Source organism: Artemia sp. Qi Xiang Cuo, chromosome 12, assembly GCF_049724085.1.
Source record: "Artemia sp. Qi Xiang Cuo chromosome 12, ASM4972408v1, whole genome shotgun sequence".
In the NCBI taxonomy this organism is placed as follows: domain Eukaryota; kingdom Metazoa; phylum Arthropoda; class Branchiopoda; order Anostraca; family Artemiidae; genus Artemia; species Artemia sp. Qi Xiang Cuo.
The window spans coordinates 54,298,266-54,317,301 of NC_142805.1; the positions used below are offsets into that span (position 1 = coordinate 54,298,266).

Genomic DNA, 19,036 nt, shown 5'->3' on the forward strand with positions numbered 1-19,036 from the left:
CCCTATTCGTACTATATTCATATCCTGGGTGCCAGACAAATTAAATACAACAACACCATGTGTTTTAGCAAACAATCTATCAGTTATACCATTTTGAAATGGCTGTGAATCATTATCTAGGGTTGTAACGTTAACTCACACAATGTCCAATAGGATTTAGTGAAATATAGATTGTAGAGTGGGATTCCATTTACTTTGCAGACAAGAGATGAAAGCCCAAAAATCTGAAATTAATCTGGGCATCCAGTCCACGATCCTATTGCACTAGCGCTTTTTACAAATGCCAAGGCTAATTTTGATGGAATTTCGCAATTGATAAAGGACGAGTCGGTGAAGGTGCGTGAGCCTGTGGTAATATGACGTTGATTGGTGATTGTATGAGGAACAAGTAGTTTAATATCATTTCCATTGGCTCTCAGTTTTTCCACTGCCAAGGCAACAGAACTCATAACCTGCTGTTTGCGTACATGTAGTATTGCCGAGGCGAAGGAGAGAGTTACATCAGGATTAGCAGCAAGTTCTTTTCGTAAAATGAAATTGGATGGAGCAAGCGTCAATTTTATATCCACTTTAATATTGGGTGGTAGCCATTGGGGTATATTAAATATTTCATGATATATTTTTCCAACTAGATGTAATTCACTAGTTGTAGAATTTTTGAGTGCATCTGTACTATCAGTATTAGCAATATATTCATATCCATTGGAGGTGCCTCTCAATTCCTTGTATGACTTGGGTGTCATCAGCATGAATTGCATATAGCTTGTATAATTTGAGGTTGTTGCTTGTTTTCACCAGCTTGCCATTTATGTAGACACTGATTTGACGAAATAAAATATGTAATATAGAATTTTCATAGGATATTCCATCGGCAAGAATTGGCTATGTATTTTCGGATTTCCGGACTTTCATTCGTAAATTTATAAATGTTGAAGACATGTCCATAAATTAGTCTTCATTGGAATAATTTTGAAAGTGAATATTATCGGAGAGGGGTTGTTGTGGATAAAATTGTTCATAGTATCCATGTTTTACTCATATCAACATTCTCTGCATTGAATCGATTTAAAGATGAAGTGATTGAAGGTTGGGAATCCTTATGCGGTAGATATGCTATCTATGAAAAGAAATCTAGTTTCGATTTAACAATTCTCTTCCTAGGGCTTCTTCTTCTATTGTTTACTGTACATGTCGTCTTTTTCCTTCTTTTCTTTGACAGGGGCTAGGTCTTTCGTTTCTGACCTGAGTAGAGACTGATGAGTGGTGCACTGTTTCTCGACCTTTTTAAACCTTTTCCAATTTGTTAAGATTTCAAATGTTCAACAAGGGTTCATGCACTGGACTTAAGATTTTCCGGAGCATTTTTTTTAAAATCCTTGCCAGATCCCCTATCATATGATGTGTAGGGTGCAAAATCGGTCGTAACCGGTACAATATATTTTTTACCCAGAGGCAGTGCAGAGCGAAACAGCTTAGAAAACCAACTGCCAAGACCATAGCGACATTGATGAGCAACCTTTGTAATAGTCCATTCAATTGCCCAGTTGTCTTAGATAGACATTATTAATGTTGGAACTACTATCAGCACAAACAAATTCTACAATTCTATTATGCATCTTGTTTGTTTTGAACACTGTCAACTACGGGTCGAAAATGACATATTATTATAAACAAACTTTTTGTTTTTGCTAGAGTGTCACCTAATTCAGTTTTTATTTTTAACTGACAGAGTTCCAAATAGGAAGTGTTTACGGGGATATACTGAAGATGCTTTATGTTGTAATGATGAATATGTTCTTGATTGGTTTTTCGTTCAATAACTCGCAGCAGGGGGACATTACTATTGCCAGCTCTGGATGTTTCAACAAATGAAGCGTAGAGAAATATACATGTGTCCGTGGAGAAGGTAGGCGGGTAGTGAGCAAAAATAAAATTAGTGTTTCCAGCACTTTTACCATTGATATAGAGCTTAAAGCCAAGAATATCTTTAAGATTATCATTGAGAATAACCTTTTCATCGACAATGGATGAACTAATATAGATCTTGCCCTCTTCCTTTGAGTAGTTGAAATGAAAGTCTCCTTTCCTCCGGGCGAAAATTCTTTTATTGATAGAACGACATAACTCATTCACACAGGTGAGTTTTTTATAGGGTAATTCAATATATGGATAAATCATCAAAGTGATCTTTTGAACCTGTTCTTGATCACCTGGGGGTGGGAGCCAATCATAGGGTCTAATTTTTATATCATATTTGTTATCTTTTCTCAGGATGTCATATGTATTTTTGAGAATACAGTCGACAAGAGCCTGTTCATACGCGCCGTCGAATTTGACAATGGGGGAGAGTTTCGTCTAAAATCACTTGTTCTGTTCAAATCATTGTAGAGAGGATCGGAAACATTGGACATAAATGTCACATAGAAATCATTGGGCATTGTTAATGTCTTCAGCTGCAACCCAAGAATCAAAATCAGAGTTGTATCCTAGTAATGGTTCTATTAATTCGAACTGTATCACCAACAATGAATTTCTTCTTCACAATTTTTTTTCACTGGAATATTGCTTTAGAAAAGCATCAAATGTATTTTCACTGCAATGAACTTTCTCAGGGCTAACATTTGACAGGGATCGATGTGGTCGCTGGTTATATATTTGCATGATTTTATCTAAATCATGAATAAAAGCAGCAGTATTTTTCAGCGTGCAGCCAATCGTTCTTATCAATCTTTCAGCCAATGCAGCCTCATCGTTCAGCTAATATATATAATATATATATATATATATATATATATATATATATATATATATATATATATATATATATATATATATATATATATATATATATATATATATATATATATATATATATATATATATATATATATATATATATATATATATATATATATATATATATATGCCCACAGGGAAACGAATTATAATTCGGGGAAAAAGTTATAATCTACTTGATTTTATTTGTGATATGATTACAAATCGTAAAGGACTATTATCAATTGACAATAATCTATATACCTTTCTAACTGCATAAAACTTCCCCAAAAGTTTAATTAGCAAGAAAAAAACTCTAAAGAAATTAGAAGATTATAGTCCTATAACAACAACACCATTTAAAAAAGATGAAGAAGGAGATTTTAATTCAATCTTGGAAAATACTAGCACTCCTAGCAGTAACAGCAGCAATGATTTGATAACACAGACCATGGTCGCTAGAGAAAAGTGAAGAAGTATTGATTCAACCTCCAGTGTGCAAAAGGGGAGTGCACATTACACTACGTGTTTGCGTTCAAAATGGATGAAGTTTTAAAACATGTTTATGAAAATATTGGTGAAGTGGGAAGTCTAAGTTCCCCCACAAAGCTTTCTAAAGTTGCCTCTGACATAGATGGCAGCACATTAAAAAATGCAAAAGAGTATCTAGAAAATGAACCGAGTTACACACCGCATCGGAATCGCAGGCTTCGTGGCAAGTAATATCGACAAAATAAAGCCTTTTTCCCTCTGCATATAATGCAAACTGATCTTTTAACTTTAGACGCGATTCAACGGCGTCACAATACACCCTACAAATATATTCTAGTGGCAATCAGTGTATTTAGTTGCTATACATATGCCATTCCATTGTGATCAAAGAGAGGTGTTGAAGTTGCTCAGGCTATAGAAAGTATTTTTGAACAGGATTGCTATAGAAAAATTCAATTGGATCAAGTTAGCAAATTGGTTAGTCCTCATTTGCAAAATGTTCTATTGAAATATAATAAAACGCTCTATCAAAATCACGGCCTGACAAAGGCTGCACCGCCTGAACAATTGATAAGAACGATTCATTAATTGATTTCAAGATATTGCACACTGAAAAATACTGCTGTATTTATTCATGATTTAGATAAAATCATGCAAATATATAACCAACGACCACATTGGTCCCTGTCCAATTTTAGCCCCGAGGAAGTTCCTTGCAGTGAAAATACATTTGATGCTTTTCTAAAGCAATATTCTAGTGAAAATTGTAAAGAACAAATACAATGTTGGCGATACTGTTCGAATTAATAGAACCACCAATATTTTTGAAAAGGGGAATTATTTATGGAGCACTGAACTTTTTAAAGTGTCCAAAATCCTAGACACCGAACCACCGACATATCGGCTGCAAGAAACCAAAGATGATGAGATCCTCGGCGGTTTTTATGAATATGAACTACAAAAAGTTAGAAACACTAGTAAAATTTATCAAATTGAAAATATTTTAAAGAGTCGTACTTGCAGGGGCAAGAGACAGTTGATTGTTCGTTGGCTAGGATACAACTCTGATTTTGATTCTTGGGTTCCAGTTGAAGACATTAACAATGCCCAATGATTTCTATGCGACGTTCATGTCCAATGTTTCCGATCCTCTCTACAATGATTTGAATAGAACAAGTGATTTTTAGACGAAACTCTCCTCCACCATCAAATTCGACGGCACGTATGAAGTGGCTCTGTCGACTGTATTCTCAAAAATACATATGACATCCTGAGAAAAGATCGCAAATATGACATAAAAATTAGACCCTATGATTGGCCGCCACCCTCAGGTGATCAAGAACAAATTCAAAAGTTCAAATGGATGAATTATCCCCACGTTGAAATATTCAACAAAAAACTCATCATCCAGAATGATTCTTGTCATACCACTCATCAAAGAGTGTTTACTTGTAAAAAAGGAACTTTCCCTTTAAACTATTCAAAGGAAGAGGGCTCAACATACCGTAGTTAACTCAGTACCAATGAAAAGGTTGTTGTGCATTATAGTCTGAGGGATTTTCTTAGATTTAAGCTTAATATAATCAATGGTAAAACTGCTAGAAACACTAATTTTATTTTTGCTGACTACCCGCCTGCCTTCTCCACAGACACTTCTCTACGCTTCATTTGTTGAAACATCCAGGGTTGGCAATAGCAATGTTCCCCTCCTACGAGTTCTTGAACGAATAACCAATCAAGAACATATTCACCATTACAATATAAAGCATCTTCAGTATATCCCCGTAAACACTCCCTTTTTGGAACTCTGTCAGTTAACACTAAGAACTGAATTAGGTGATCCCCTAGCAATATCGAAAGGTTTGGCTGTGATTACATGCCATTTTCGACCCATCGTTGTCAGCGTTCAAAAAACACAAAATATGTCAAATAGAAAAGTGGTATTCATTTGTCCTGATATTGACTGCTATGTTAATACTCTTGGCCCAAGACAACAGGGCAATGGAATGGACTCTTACAAAGGTCCCTCATCAATGTCTGGCTATGGTCTTGGCAGTTGATTTGCTAAGCTTTTTCGCTCTGCACTACCTCTGGCTAGAAAATATATTGTACCAGCGGCGACAGATTTTGCATCCTCTACACTATACGATTTTACTAGATTTTAAAAAACGATTACACTATAGGATTTTAAAAAAAGTGCTTCGGAAAATCTTAGGTCCAGTGCGCGAACCCTTAGTGAACAATTGAGATCTCATCAAAATGGAAAAGGTTTAAAAAGGTCGAGAAACAGTGCACCACTCATCAGTCTCTACTCAGGTCAGAAACGAAAGACATCACCCCTGTCAAAGAAAAGAAGGAAAAAGACAACATGTATAGTAAACAGTAGAAGAAGAAGCCTCAGGAAGAGAATTGTTAGATCGAAGGTGGATTTCTTTTGATAGATAGCATATCTACCTCATGAGGACTCTCAACCTTCACTCAGTTGGTACTTATATTTGTTCAATACCAAGAATATCAATGTGAGTGTAAATCCTAGCTACTATGCACAATTTTATCCACAAAAACCCCTCTCTGATAATATCCACTTTCAAATTTATTCCAATGAAGGCTATTTTATGGACATGTCTTCAACATTTATAGATTTACGAATGAAAGTACGGAAATCCGATAATACATCGCCAATTCTTGCCGATGGAATATCCTATGAAAATTATATATTACATAATTTATTTCGTCAAATCAGTGTCTACATAAATGGCACGCTGGTGAGCACAAGCAACAATCTCTCAAATTATACAGGCTATATGCAATTCATGTTGATAACACCCAAGTCATACAAGGAATTGAGAGGCATCTCCAATGGATATGAATATATTGCTAATACTGATACCACCCAATGTTAAAGTGAATATAAAATTGACGCTTGCTCCATCCAATTCCATTTTATGAAAAGAAATTGCTGCCAATCCTGATGTAACTCTCTCACTCACCTCGGCAATACTATTCGTACCAAACAGCAGGTTATGAGTTCTGTTGCTTTGACAATGGAAAAACTGAGAGCCAGTGGATATAATATTAAACTACTTGTTCCTCATATAATCACCAATCAACTTCATATTGCCACAGGCTCACGTACCTTCACCGACTCATCCTTTATCAATGGCCAAATTCCGTCAAAATTAGCCTTGGCATTTGTAAAAAGCGCTAGTGCAATAGGATCATGGACTGGATGCCCACATAAATTTGAGATGTTTGGGCTTTCATCTCTTGTCGGCAAAGTAAATGGAATCCCACTCTACAATCTATCTTTCGATAAATCCTATAGGACATTGTATGAGTTGACCATGCAAACCCTAGATAATGATTCACAACTATTTGAAAATGGTATAAACGAAAACATGTTCACTAGAACACGTGGTATCATTGCATTATATTTGTCTAGAACCCAGGGTATTAGTATTGTGCGTACTGGGAGCGTACATCGGGAAAGTGCCTGGCTAAAAAAGGTACCTGTGATAACCGCACAAACCACGTTAAATCAATTTGAAATATTTTAGAAAGTAATCTTCAAATACAAGGCTCTACTAGACCTAATACCATGAGCACCAATTAAATAATCAATGTATTTAATATGAGCCCCTACATGTCCAAATACAGATCCTATCGTCTGCCCTCGGACTTTCTTGGAAAAATTCAAAGTGCCAACAATACCCTAATCATTGTTAATAGCAGCCCGTCGACTGTGAATACTGGCCATTGGTTGTGCATCTTTCAAACAATGAAGACGATTGAATTTTTTGATCCTCTCGGCCTACCATATACATTCTACACTCCACACATCAGCAACTATACTGTGAGCAGTGGGAAAATTACTATTCAAAATCAGAAGAGTGCAGGATCTGACGACTAAAAGCTGTGGTTTCCATGCGCTACTATATTTCGTGTTCAGATGTCGCGGCTATACTTACAAGCAGTTTCTCAAAATTTACGTAGAAAATCCACGCCTGAACGACTTTATAGTTGAAAATATCCTCTCAGACCTGTATAATATTTATTTTAGTGCCCTACGAGTAAAGTGCTTAAAAAATGTATTTGAATTTGTTTATTAGTAAAAAAATGAACTTATACATTAGTGTCTTGACTTAACACTATAGATTTCTTTTTCGAGTCATAGACAACAATTAAGAGCTACTAATACCGGTGAATCATTTGAATCCATTGTTTGTTGATCTCGATTTACATTGAATTCAGGGTCCCAATTTCTTCTGCGTTATGTAATTTAGTTTTGTCGCTTCTGTTCGTATAGTCAATGATACTATTTACATTCATATTGTAAAATTCACGTGTTTCAATCTATCTATTTGAAGAAATATTACATACAATGTTTTCAAATGGCGAATCACATTCGGTAACTGCCAAATAAAAATCACTAGGTTTATAGTCATAACAGGCAGTGTCGTCACAACGATGACGTAGAAACCAAATTGTCTTTTTACCCCAACAGTTGAATCGTATACTTGATTCTTCCTCCTAAAATAATTTAAAACCACGACGATACAAACCTCGTAGGAATAAAATAAAATAACGTTTGGGGTTCTTTCCAATCATACCTGGGTCATTATTCTCCCACTGATTACATTTGTCATAGTGACAATTGGAGCATAGGTCTCCTCTAGGGTGAGAGTCACAAATCTATGAAATACATCCTTTAATTTGTTTAGTACAGCCTCCATACAATTTAGAAGGACTGTATAATTTGTAGTTTTCGTTATAGTCATCTTTAATAGTACAGTTCTCAGTTGGCGACAGGTTGCCTTAAGTGTACAGACATAGTGGAAATGTATAGAACATTTTTTTTTTTGGTTTCCGATGTCAACTCTCTCAAAGCTAAAAAGAAACTGATTCTCGTTGGATAAATTCAGAGGGGAATGGGAGAGGAGTAACTCTGTGACGTTACCTCTTTCGGAGGGGGAGCCATCTACATTGAATCTATGGCAATGTTTTCAAAAGTATATCCACGATATTATTCTGGATGGCGAGAAAATCGCCATCCAGAATCAAATGTTTTTCCATAATCACAAGATTCAATCTAATTCTCTCTTTCTCAAATTTATTCATTTTTCAATCCCATAAATCACACTGCTGATTCTAGATCAGCCATTATTCGTTTTACTTTATGAATTTTTGATAACATAACATTCAAACAAAACAGAGACATTTTTAATATTGAAACAATTTTATTGTATCACTACAACATTAATAAATAATACACATATGGAGTTAGCGATGTAATATACTTTCTTCAATTTGTTTTACTATTGCATTTAAATTACTTAGAAGTCTATTAATACTTGCTATATCAACTTTTGCAGGGAAGCATAATTGATCCTCCATTTTAAATTTGCTCAAAGATATCACATCATGCATATACTTCATCCCATTCAAGATAAAGCCATGATCCTCTCGTGATTTCCACCGCAATGTTTGATGTTCTTGCATTATTGCCACCAACTCCGCTTTCAACTTCTAATAGTTTAAACATTCCACTCATTATTACAAATATATCCTAATAAACGAGTAAAGTCAAACTGTTCTCACTCCTTGAATTCTATTCTCACACTAATAACAACTATAGCAAAAATCCTTCCTTATATTCACTGCGATCTTGTCCCGTTAGTGTTTCCGACTCCTATGATTAGCCTAGAAAGAAACACGTGATCCTGTCCCGTTAGATTATCCATCAATTGTTGTTGAACTTATGTCTACATCCAAGAAAACAACAAATAAATTGACCAACACTCATAACCATCAAACAACCATCAATAAACAGAACAGAAACAATATCAAACCAACAAACCAACCATCAACAAACAGAACAATAACAACATCAAATAACCATCAAACCATGAACAGAACATGAAAAAAAACATCAAATAACCATGAAACAACACCCATAACCCTGAATAAATTATGTGTAATCCGCGTCAATAGATGCATTCCTACTTTTGGAAATCCTTCTATTTCCACGGGGGGGGGAATTTCTGGGGGGGGGGGGGGGGGGGTAAACACCCCCCCCATTGACTATATTCATTTATGTTATTTTACTGTGTTCAAGGCCGTATATTTGGCTTTAAAATACACTTATCTGTCTATCTATTTAATATGCAGAATAATTGTACCAAACACATTTTGCATGCAGACCCGCTATGCTTACCCCCCCCCCCTCCTAATGTGCAAATCTATAGCGCAAATTTATTTCTAAAGTAACGAAGAAAGTAAAAAAAAAAACGGTGTGCTCTCGAATTTTACACAGCGTAAACTTGAGTGAGTGGTGCATAATACACAAGTACCAAAATTCCTTCCTCCTACGTAAATTGAAAAATAAAACTCAAATAAAATTCTCAAATTTGGAAAGCCTTATTTTCTACGGGAGGGGGGGGGGGTTAAACTCCGGACACCCTTTTAAAGATCTTTTCTTTCATTCATTTCAGTCATTTGAGAATTGCTCAACTTGTGACTCTCATTTTCATAAAAATAGTTTAGACCTCTTTGTCCGTTTTGATACTATGCCTTACAAAAGTAGTTCCGCAAATATCACTATTTTGAGTTACGTGGGAGAATCTGTCCATGGAGAAATGTTTCGTGGGAGAAGGGAATTTTCCATGGAGGGGGAGCTGGATTTCCCGAGATTTTTTAAAAACAATCAGTAATTAAATAAAAAGCAAGTTTTTTCAACCGAAAGTCAGAAGCAACATTAAAACTTAAAAAAACAGAAAATACTACGTATATGATGGGTTGCCTCTCCTCAATAGCTTGCTCTTACACTAAAGTTTCTTTTTTAACTTTCAAAAGAGGTTATTATTCTAATTAAACAGCCTTTGTGATTCAGGAGTCATTCTTATACAACTGCAACAGAAATCAAACTAAGGCTATTATAAGGTTATTATTAGTTTTAAAAAAAAGTAAAACTAATTTGAAAATTTCATTTTAATTATTCTTGTACGGTAAGTAAAGTTCAAAACCTGCATTAATTCAAAAAAGTTCGGAAATTAAATAAAAAAAACAAGTTTTTTTTAACTGAAAGCAAGAAACGACATTAAAACTTAAAAAGAACAGAAATTATTCCGTATATGAAAGGGGCAGTCTCCTCCTCAACGTCCCGCTCTTTACGCTAAAGTATTTTTTTATTGTTTTATAAAGTAGAGTTGTGAGAAAGAGTCAAACTTTAGCGTAAAGAGCGGGGTGTTATATATATATATATATATATATATATATATATATATATATATATATATATATATATATATATATATATATAATCAACATTTGATTTGCTGGTTGTTTATTTTACAGGGAAAAGTAGTACGCCTGTCACCTCACTTTACATGGAGCGGGAATTGAACCCTGGACCTCGCATCGCCAAGCAGATCATCAATCCACTTTGCTACCACAAGTTTATTGGCTGTTATTCAGTCCAAATCAACTTAGGGTATATCTTTAAGGAGACTCGATACCATAAAGAATCAGCCTTCCATGTCCGTTTTCAGCTTTTTCAGTTTGTGTGCCCAAACTATTTAGAATTAATTGGGCGGTCTTGCCATAACTTATAAAGCTTTGATAAGAGATCCGAATAAATGACAGAAAACCCAAAAGCCGATATCTGCTTTCCCTTAAATCTTAGAAGAACTTTGTAACTTCTATTGTTTACTGCCGGAGATAGAGATATTCAGTTTTAGGGAAACTTACCCCAAAACTTATCCCTAAACCTTAGTTTTAGGGATAACTTATTCATTTAAAAATATTAGAAAGTGTAAGTCTGGTTTTATCGATCAAACGGAGTTGAATTTTCTTTTTAAAATTCAAGAAAGGGTTGTCCATAAAAACGTTCTAGTATACCTGCAACGATAACTCCAAAAATCCCCTCAAAAGAAATGTCATTTGATCAATTTGACAAATGTTCAAATTTTCTTGGTTCAACCCACTTTGATTGAAAACTTTACCTACACAATTCCATTGTCTTTTCAATCAAATCACGAATTTTCAATAGGTTTCAATGACAAGTAGTCCCCTCGGAGAATTTTCTAATGGACCGTTTGCCATTGAGACAGTCAGCCCACATTGAGGCTCACAAAATGATATTCAAGGTATCGAATCCTTCTAAGATATATGTTCCCTCAGAAACCAGCAATTTAGCAACAAGCCTTCAGCAGTAACTTGATCCAAAAAGAGAAGACTTATTTTAGAAAAATTACAAAAAGAGAAAAAGAGAAAAGATAATTGGATTCATTAATCGGGGATTCATCAGTTCACTAGGCTAAAATTAACATTTTACTTTTTCCTAGAACAGGATCTAAACCTACTAAAAAATTGAAAAAATGTAATTTTTTCGAAAATTAACTATCAATATTCATCGTTTTTTCAACCCAAAAGACAATGTAAGCCACATTTTGAAGCATAATTCAGTAGAGGATTAAAGCTTAACCTCAGCTACAAATGGTAGCGAAATTTTTGTTTTTGCTGATATATTAAAGCCACGGGAAAGCCGAAAAATAGCATAACCTATTATTGAACAGGGAACATAAACCGTAAGTTTATTCCTTGTGTGGCCAGGTATTGTGAATGCATTTCCCTTTGAAGCAAAGCATCTTGTTCATTTCATTGCACATGTAAACACGAATTAAGAATGGCAAAACTATAACTTTTTTATTTGTTCTATAGGATATATAAATCCAAAATTTAAATTACTGAAGTGAAGTTTTACTAAAAAAGACTTATAAGTAATATAATTTTTTATGAACATTTTAGGGTATTTCTCCAGAATGTGTTGCCAAAAGTTGGGGTGAGTGACTCAATGTCTATTTAACTACATTGTTTTGGCTTATCACCACAATATTTTCAAATTTGAAATATGCAATTGTTTTTATTTTTTCTTATTTTTTTTCAAAACGAGGTCGAGGCCGAAGGGCTCGACCGAGTCAGGAGTAGGCACAGAACGCCCCAAAATCTAGTGATTTCTGCGGTTTTACCCAAAACTTCCTTTATTTTTCACATAATACCCCCCTTCGTGCGTTTTGTACAATTCAACTTAATCCCAACCACATTCCAATCCCAAAAGACCGAAAAATTGTTTTACACACTTAGTCGCATATATGCATGGATAATATCCAGATGGGCTTTAACTGCAGTTCGGTCAAAATTTGGTTTTAAAGGCACATGTATAGCCTTGTAGCCCTTCTTCTTGTAACCATGTAGCCATGTAGCCCTTCTTCTTGGTTTGGATATGCCATCAAATAAGGATTTTTTTTTCAATCTAGAGCAAAAGAGCAGATAAACTAGAAGACTAAAATTTTTTATTTATTTAACCCAAACAAATAAAATCTCAATTTGAATACGCAACACTCAAAATACCAAAAAATTTGACAATTATGGAATCTAAGAGCGTTAAAGTTTTGACTTCGATTTTTGGTTGGATGAGCGAATCAATTGTTCCAGCATATCCCATTCACTTTGTTTGACTTGAACCAGTGCATTGAAATCTCCAGCCATAAAAGGAAGTTTTCCACCATCAAAGTTAATAACCTAGAAGAAAATATGTCACGTTTCCTCTCGGTTTCAAATATAATTGGTAGCGTTTTACGACTAAAGATTTAATGACCTGAAAACACTCTTCAGACTTTAATTTACGCTTATTCTGATCTCCATATAAACCCAACTGACAACGCAGCCGAAAAAAATATAAACAATTTTATAACAGATTTTACCGCCAGTTTTAATGATGTTGATACGTCTCCTATCTTTTATCCTTATTAGCTTTTACTATAGGCTAATCCCCGATTTTTTTTTTCTCTTTTTGTATTCTTCACCTGAGTACTGTTATCTACTTTCCATGTGCTATAACAGAATATTTTCTGTTCTTTTCTAAAATGATATTTGTCCTTATTCCGAAAATAACGAATCGACTGCACGAGATATTCAATCGTTGAATCAAGAGAATCAATTGTTGTTGATCAGTTTTTATTTCTTGCCTTTTGCTGTAGGCTGCGTCCGTATAGAGAGATAAGATAGATAAGATAACGTGTATTTCAAGCCAAAATATGGCCATGTACACAAAAAACATACAAGATTAACGAATTAAAACACTCATCACAATAATGAAGAAGAAATAAAAACTACTCTCTTCTTTTTACAAAAACAAACTGATCAATATATCTTCCCACTAGACAAACAAATGTGGCAACGTACCCTTCAAGGCATCAGGAAGCAGCAATCCATCCTTCCTAAATAAATTTTTCCTTACCATCAAAAGACCTCGACACCGACTCAGACAATGCTCGAAATTTCCTCATCTTCTTGGCAAAGAGGGCAAGCAAACCTGCTGTCCGGATACTTTTCCTCCTTTCAAAAACCTTCAATCTCGAACGAATCGGAAGGTAATTAGATCGTAGCTGCATCCAATAGGTATGGTATCTAGCCGGTAAATTTAACTTAAAATAGAATTCCTGCCCGTATACTATCTTAACCTCTTTATAATATCTTAAAGTTTCTGAATTCTTGATCTCCCTTCCGAATTCCTTTCCGAATCCATTTCTGTATCGTCTGGTCCTCCAGCACACGTTTGATTTCCTTGTCCAACTGCAATTGCTGACTAGTTGGTCCAAATCCATCATTCCAAGTGAAAGAAAAACCTGTTTTATCCAGTACCTCCTTGAATTTAAAAGGCCAAGATCTTTTCCTTCGTAACTGAAGTAACTCATCATATGCAGCCTTCAGTAGCCTATCACAGGGTAGCTGTACAACCCTTAACCAAAATTTTATCCTTTGGACTGTTCTCTCATAGGCAACGTAATAACACTGCCTAAGTAAAGAACGATGTTGGCACAAGGTATAATTTTTTTTTTTTTGTATTTTTTTGGTTTCTTGGTCTTAGACCAGGGCACTTCGTATCGAAGGAGTTGTCGTATAACCTTCGTAAAGGGTTCTTTCGATTGGAAATTGGAGTGGCTTATGCCCTTTTAAATAGTCGAAAGTGATTGGAAGGCAACTAATACCCTTTCAACACCCACCTTTTCCCCAAACACATCCAATCAAAATTTTGAGATAGCCATTTTGTTCAACGTAGTTGAAAGTTTGGAAATTAGGTCTTTGATGATGACAACCCCCCAGAGCCCTCAGTGCAACTTGTAACTTATGTAAGTTATGCCCTGGGGGCGTGTAAGGTTTTTTATTGAAAACTTTGTCGTAGAAACTTGAAAAAACGATCATTCGATTGGAAATTAGAAGGGCTTGTGCACTTTTTAATAGTCGAAAGTGATTGGAGGATAACTAACACCCTTCTCAAATCCACCATTTCCCACCAAACACATCCAATAAAAATTTTGAGATAACCATTTTGTTCGACGTAGTTAAAAAGTCAGGAAATTATGTTTTTGAGGATGACAATCCACCCACAGCCCTCAGGAAAAGGGTTGTAAGTTATGCCCAGCGGGCACATAAGGTTTTTTTTTATAGAAAGCGTTGTCGTAGAAACTTCAAAAAGGAATCATTCGATTGGAAATTGAAACGGCTAGTGCCCTTTTTAATAGTCAAAAGTGATTGGAAGGCAACTAACACCCCTTCCACGCCCATGTTTTCCCCAAACACATCCAATCAAACTTTTGAGATCGCCATTTTGTTCAACATAGTTGAAAGTTCTAGAAATTATGTCTTTGAGAATGACAACCCCCTCACAGCCCTCAGGTCAAGGGTTGTAAGTTATGCTCTGGGGCATATCAAGTTTTTATAGAAAATGTTGCCGTAAAAACTTCAAAAAGGGCTCATTCGATGAGAAATTGAAAGGGCTACTACCCTTTTTAATAGTCGGAAGTGATTGGAAAGCAACTAACGCCCCTCTCACGCACACCATTTCTCCAAACACATCCAATCAAAATTTTGAAAGGGCCGTTTTTTTCAACATAATTAAAAACTCTTAAAATTAGGTCTTTGATGATGACATCAGCCCTTAGGGCAACGGTTATAATTTATGCCCTGAGGGTTTATAAGGGCTTTATAGAAAGCGTTGTCGTAGAAACTCAAAAAGGGCTCATTCGACTGGAAATTTAAAGGGCTTTGAATAGTCAAATGTGATTGGAAGGCTTGAATTTTTTATAGTAAAGATCGCCGTGCGTACAATATATTATTATTTTTTCCTTTTTTTGGTTTAGAACAGGGCCCCTCATGCTAGACAAATTGTCTTAGGAATTTGAAAAAGGGTTGATTAAACCGAAAATAAAGAGGGATAGTACCCTGTTTAATAGTCGAAAGGGACTGGGTGGCAACCAATCCCCCTCCCCCACCCACTCATCCAATTGCCTACTATTTTTAAAAACTAAATGTTGCCTTAAGATTAAATAAAAATGCACTGTGTTAATGCTAATTCCCAAAAAGCTATCTCAGCAGTATCCCAAGAACGACTGAGGGTATTATGTTCAAACTTTCTGAGCTACTTCTGCTCTTAAAATTTAACCAATTCAAAATAGCGTAAGTGTATCCATGCTATCAAAGAAAGTAAATGGATTTTTTTTGCGAATGGTATCAAGTTTTCTATTTGAGGTCAACTAGAGGAGGTATGAAACTAAATTAAACACTAGTATTTGTGTCCAGATTTTTAAAAGGGTGTATGTTCTTAAAAGCTGTTGAAAAGTTTTCTCCAGCATACAAATAGCAGGCCAAACTTTATAGTCTTTAAATAACAAAAAGATTTAAATAATCATTATCTTTTTCCCTGAAAAGACTATGTCAATATAAAACGAACAGAAATTAATTGAAGAAACTTTTTCCACAAAATAGGTTTTTCAAAGAAAGGCAGAGAACTCTGTTAAACCCAAAATGAGAAAAATAAAATCAAATAATCTACCAAGCGTGAAACTACCACAAATCAGCATCGATAAATAAATAAAACCCAAAATAAACAGAAATTACAATAAATAACCGAGTCAAACTCAAAACGAGCAGAAATTAACATGAGTAGGGCTCAAAATCCCAATGCCTTCCCAAGACCAGATTTGCACTTTACTGAAACAAATACAAATTAATGTGCATTGTCAGTTTAATATACATATACTGATATTTATTAATCAAAATGTTAATATTATTTGATTTATTAAAGTTATAAAAGTAAAAAAATATATATTTTTTTCAGTAAAGAGCAAATTTTACGAGTTATTGTATTCAGTGCTTAAGACACTTTGTCAAAATTAAGCGGATGCAATACACAAAGGTATATTATAAAAGGCGATTTACATAAGATTCAATTAAATTTTTTGTTTTTCTTCATTACAGCAAAGCAAAAATTCCGTCCTCTAAGAAAGAACAATTGTTATTTTCCGTAAAAACTCGAGTGCATTTATCTACGAAAAGATTGATCGTTCTGCCTTCCATGGATGATCTATTGTTAGCTTATGTGGTTTTCAAGCGACCAGTCGCCTTTTCAAGAGATAATTAATTAAAAAAACTTTTTCCACAAAATAAGTTTTTCAAAAAAAAGTAAAGAACTCCATTAAACAAAAAATGAGCAAAAATAAAATCAAATAATCTACCAATCGTGAAACTACCACAAATCAGCATCGATAAATAAATGAAATCCAAAACGAACAGAGATTACAATAAATAACCGAGTCAAACTCAAAACGAGCATAAATTAACATACGTTGGGTGCAAAACCCCTATGCCTTCCCAAGGCCAGAACAAAATTTGCACTTTACTGAAAAATACTAATGAATGTGCATTGTCAGTTTAATATACATATACTGATATTTAGTAATCAAAATGTTAATATTATTTGATTTATTAAAGTTATAAAAGTAAAAACATTTATAATTTTTTCAGTAAAGTGCAAATTATGTTCTGGCCCAACTTATGTTAATTTCTGTTCGTTTTAGGTTTCATTTATTTATCGATGCTGATTGTGGCGGTTTCACGCTTGGTAGATTATTTGATTTTATTTTTGGTCATTTTTTGTTTAATGGAGTTCTTTGCTTTTCTTTGAAAAACTTATTTTGTGGAAAAAGTTTTTTTTAACTAATTTCTGTTCGTTTTATATTGACATAGTCTTTTTAGGAAAAAAGAAAATAATGCTTTAAATCTTTTCGTTTTTTAAGACTTTATAGTTTGGCCTGCTATTTGTATGCTGGAGAAAAATTTTCAGCAATTTTTAACAACATACACCCTTTTAAAAATCTGGGCACAAATAGTACTGTTTAATTTAGTTTCATACCTCCTCTAGTTGACCTGAAATCGAAAACTTGATACCATTCGCAAAAAAATCTGTTTACTTTCTTTGATAGCTTCGATACACTTACGCTATTTTGATTTGGTCAAATTTTAAGAGCAGAAGTAGCCCCGAAAGTTTGAACATAATACCCTCAGTCGTTCTTGGGATACTGCTGAGAGGCCTTATTGGGAGGCCTCAGTATCACAGTGCATTTTGATTTAATCTTATGGCAACATTTAGTTTTTAAACATAATGGGCAATTGGGAGGGGGGGCGTGGAAGGGGGAGTAGTTGCCCTCCAAGCACTTTCGACTATTAAAAAGGGCATCAGCTCTTTCTATTTTCAATCGAATGAGCCCTTTTCGAAGTTCCCACGACAACTCCTGTGTGCCCTGGTCTAAACAACAACAACAACAAAAAATAATACATTATATCCACATCGATATTTACTATAAAAATGTCAAGCCTTTCAATCACTTTTGACTATTAAAAAAAGCCCAAGGCCTTACAATTTTCAATCGAATGAGCCCTTTTTGAAACGACAACGCTTTTTAAAAACGCCTTATATGCCACCAGGGCATTAATTATAACCCTTATCCTAAGGTCTGTTAGGGTGGTTGTCATCCTCTAAGACCGAATTTCCAGAACTTTCAACTACGTTAAACAAAATGGCTATCTTAAAATTTGCATTGGATGTATTTGGGGAAATGGTAAGGTTGAGAGGGGTGGTAGTTGCTCTCCAATCACTTTCAACTATTAAAAATGGCCCTAGCTCTTTCAATTTCCAATCAAGTGAGCCCTTTTGAAGTTTCAACGACAAAACTTTCAATAAAAATTTTATATGCCCCCAGTGCATAACTTATAACCCTTGCCCTGAGTGCTGAGGGGGGGGGTCAGTCTCAAAGACCGAATTTCCAGAACTTTCTACTACGTTGAAAAAAATGACTATCTGAAAATTTTGATTGGAAATGTTTGGAGGATTGGCGGGCGTGAGAGGGGGGGGGGCTAGTTACCCTCCAATCACTTTTGACTATTAAAAAGGGCACTTGCCCTCTCAATTTCGAATTGAATGAGCCCCTTTTGAAGTTTTACGAAAACTACTTATAAAAACCTTATATGCCCCTAGGGCAGAACTTAAAACCTTTGCCTTGGGGCTCTGGGGGGTTTGTCATCCTTAAATAAATAATTTCCAGAAATTTCAACTATGTTGAACAAAATGGCTATCTCTAAACTCTGATTGAATGTTTTTGGAGAAATGGTGGGCGTAAGGGGGGGGGGGGTAATTACTCTCCACTCACTTTCGACTATTAAAAAGGGCTATTTCAATTTCCAATCAAATTAGCCCTTTTTGAAATTTCTAAAGCAACTTTCTACATAAAACTAATATCACCCAAGGGCATAACTTACAACCCTTGCACTGAGGGCTCTGAGGGGGTTATTATCCTAAAAGACGTAATTTCAAGAACTTTCAACTACGCTGAACAAAATAGATATCTCAAAATTTTCATTGGATGTGTCTGGA

The 19,036-nt window shown here is 34.9% G+C and overlaps 1 protein-coding gene across 1 annotated transcript in view; it reads right to left on the bottom strand.

The window, feature by feature from the left end:
- Nucleotides 1-12,600: 12,600 nt before the first annotated feature.
- LOC148946283 (2,4-dienoyl-CoA reductase [(3E)-enoyl-CoA-producing], mitochondrial-like) overlaps nucleotides 12,601-19,036 on the bottom strand; it is a 40,020-nt gene continuing 33,584 nt past the window's right edge. The window contains exon 6 of the mRNA XM_089097912.1: nucleotides 12,601-12,846. Within this exon, the coding sequence (XP_088954038.1) occupies nucleotides 12,709-12,846 (138 nt within the window). The 3' untranslated portion in view covers nucleotides 12,601-12,708. The remainder of the gene's footprint in view (nucleotides 12,847-19,036) is intronic.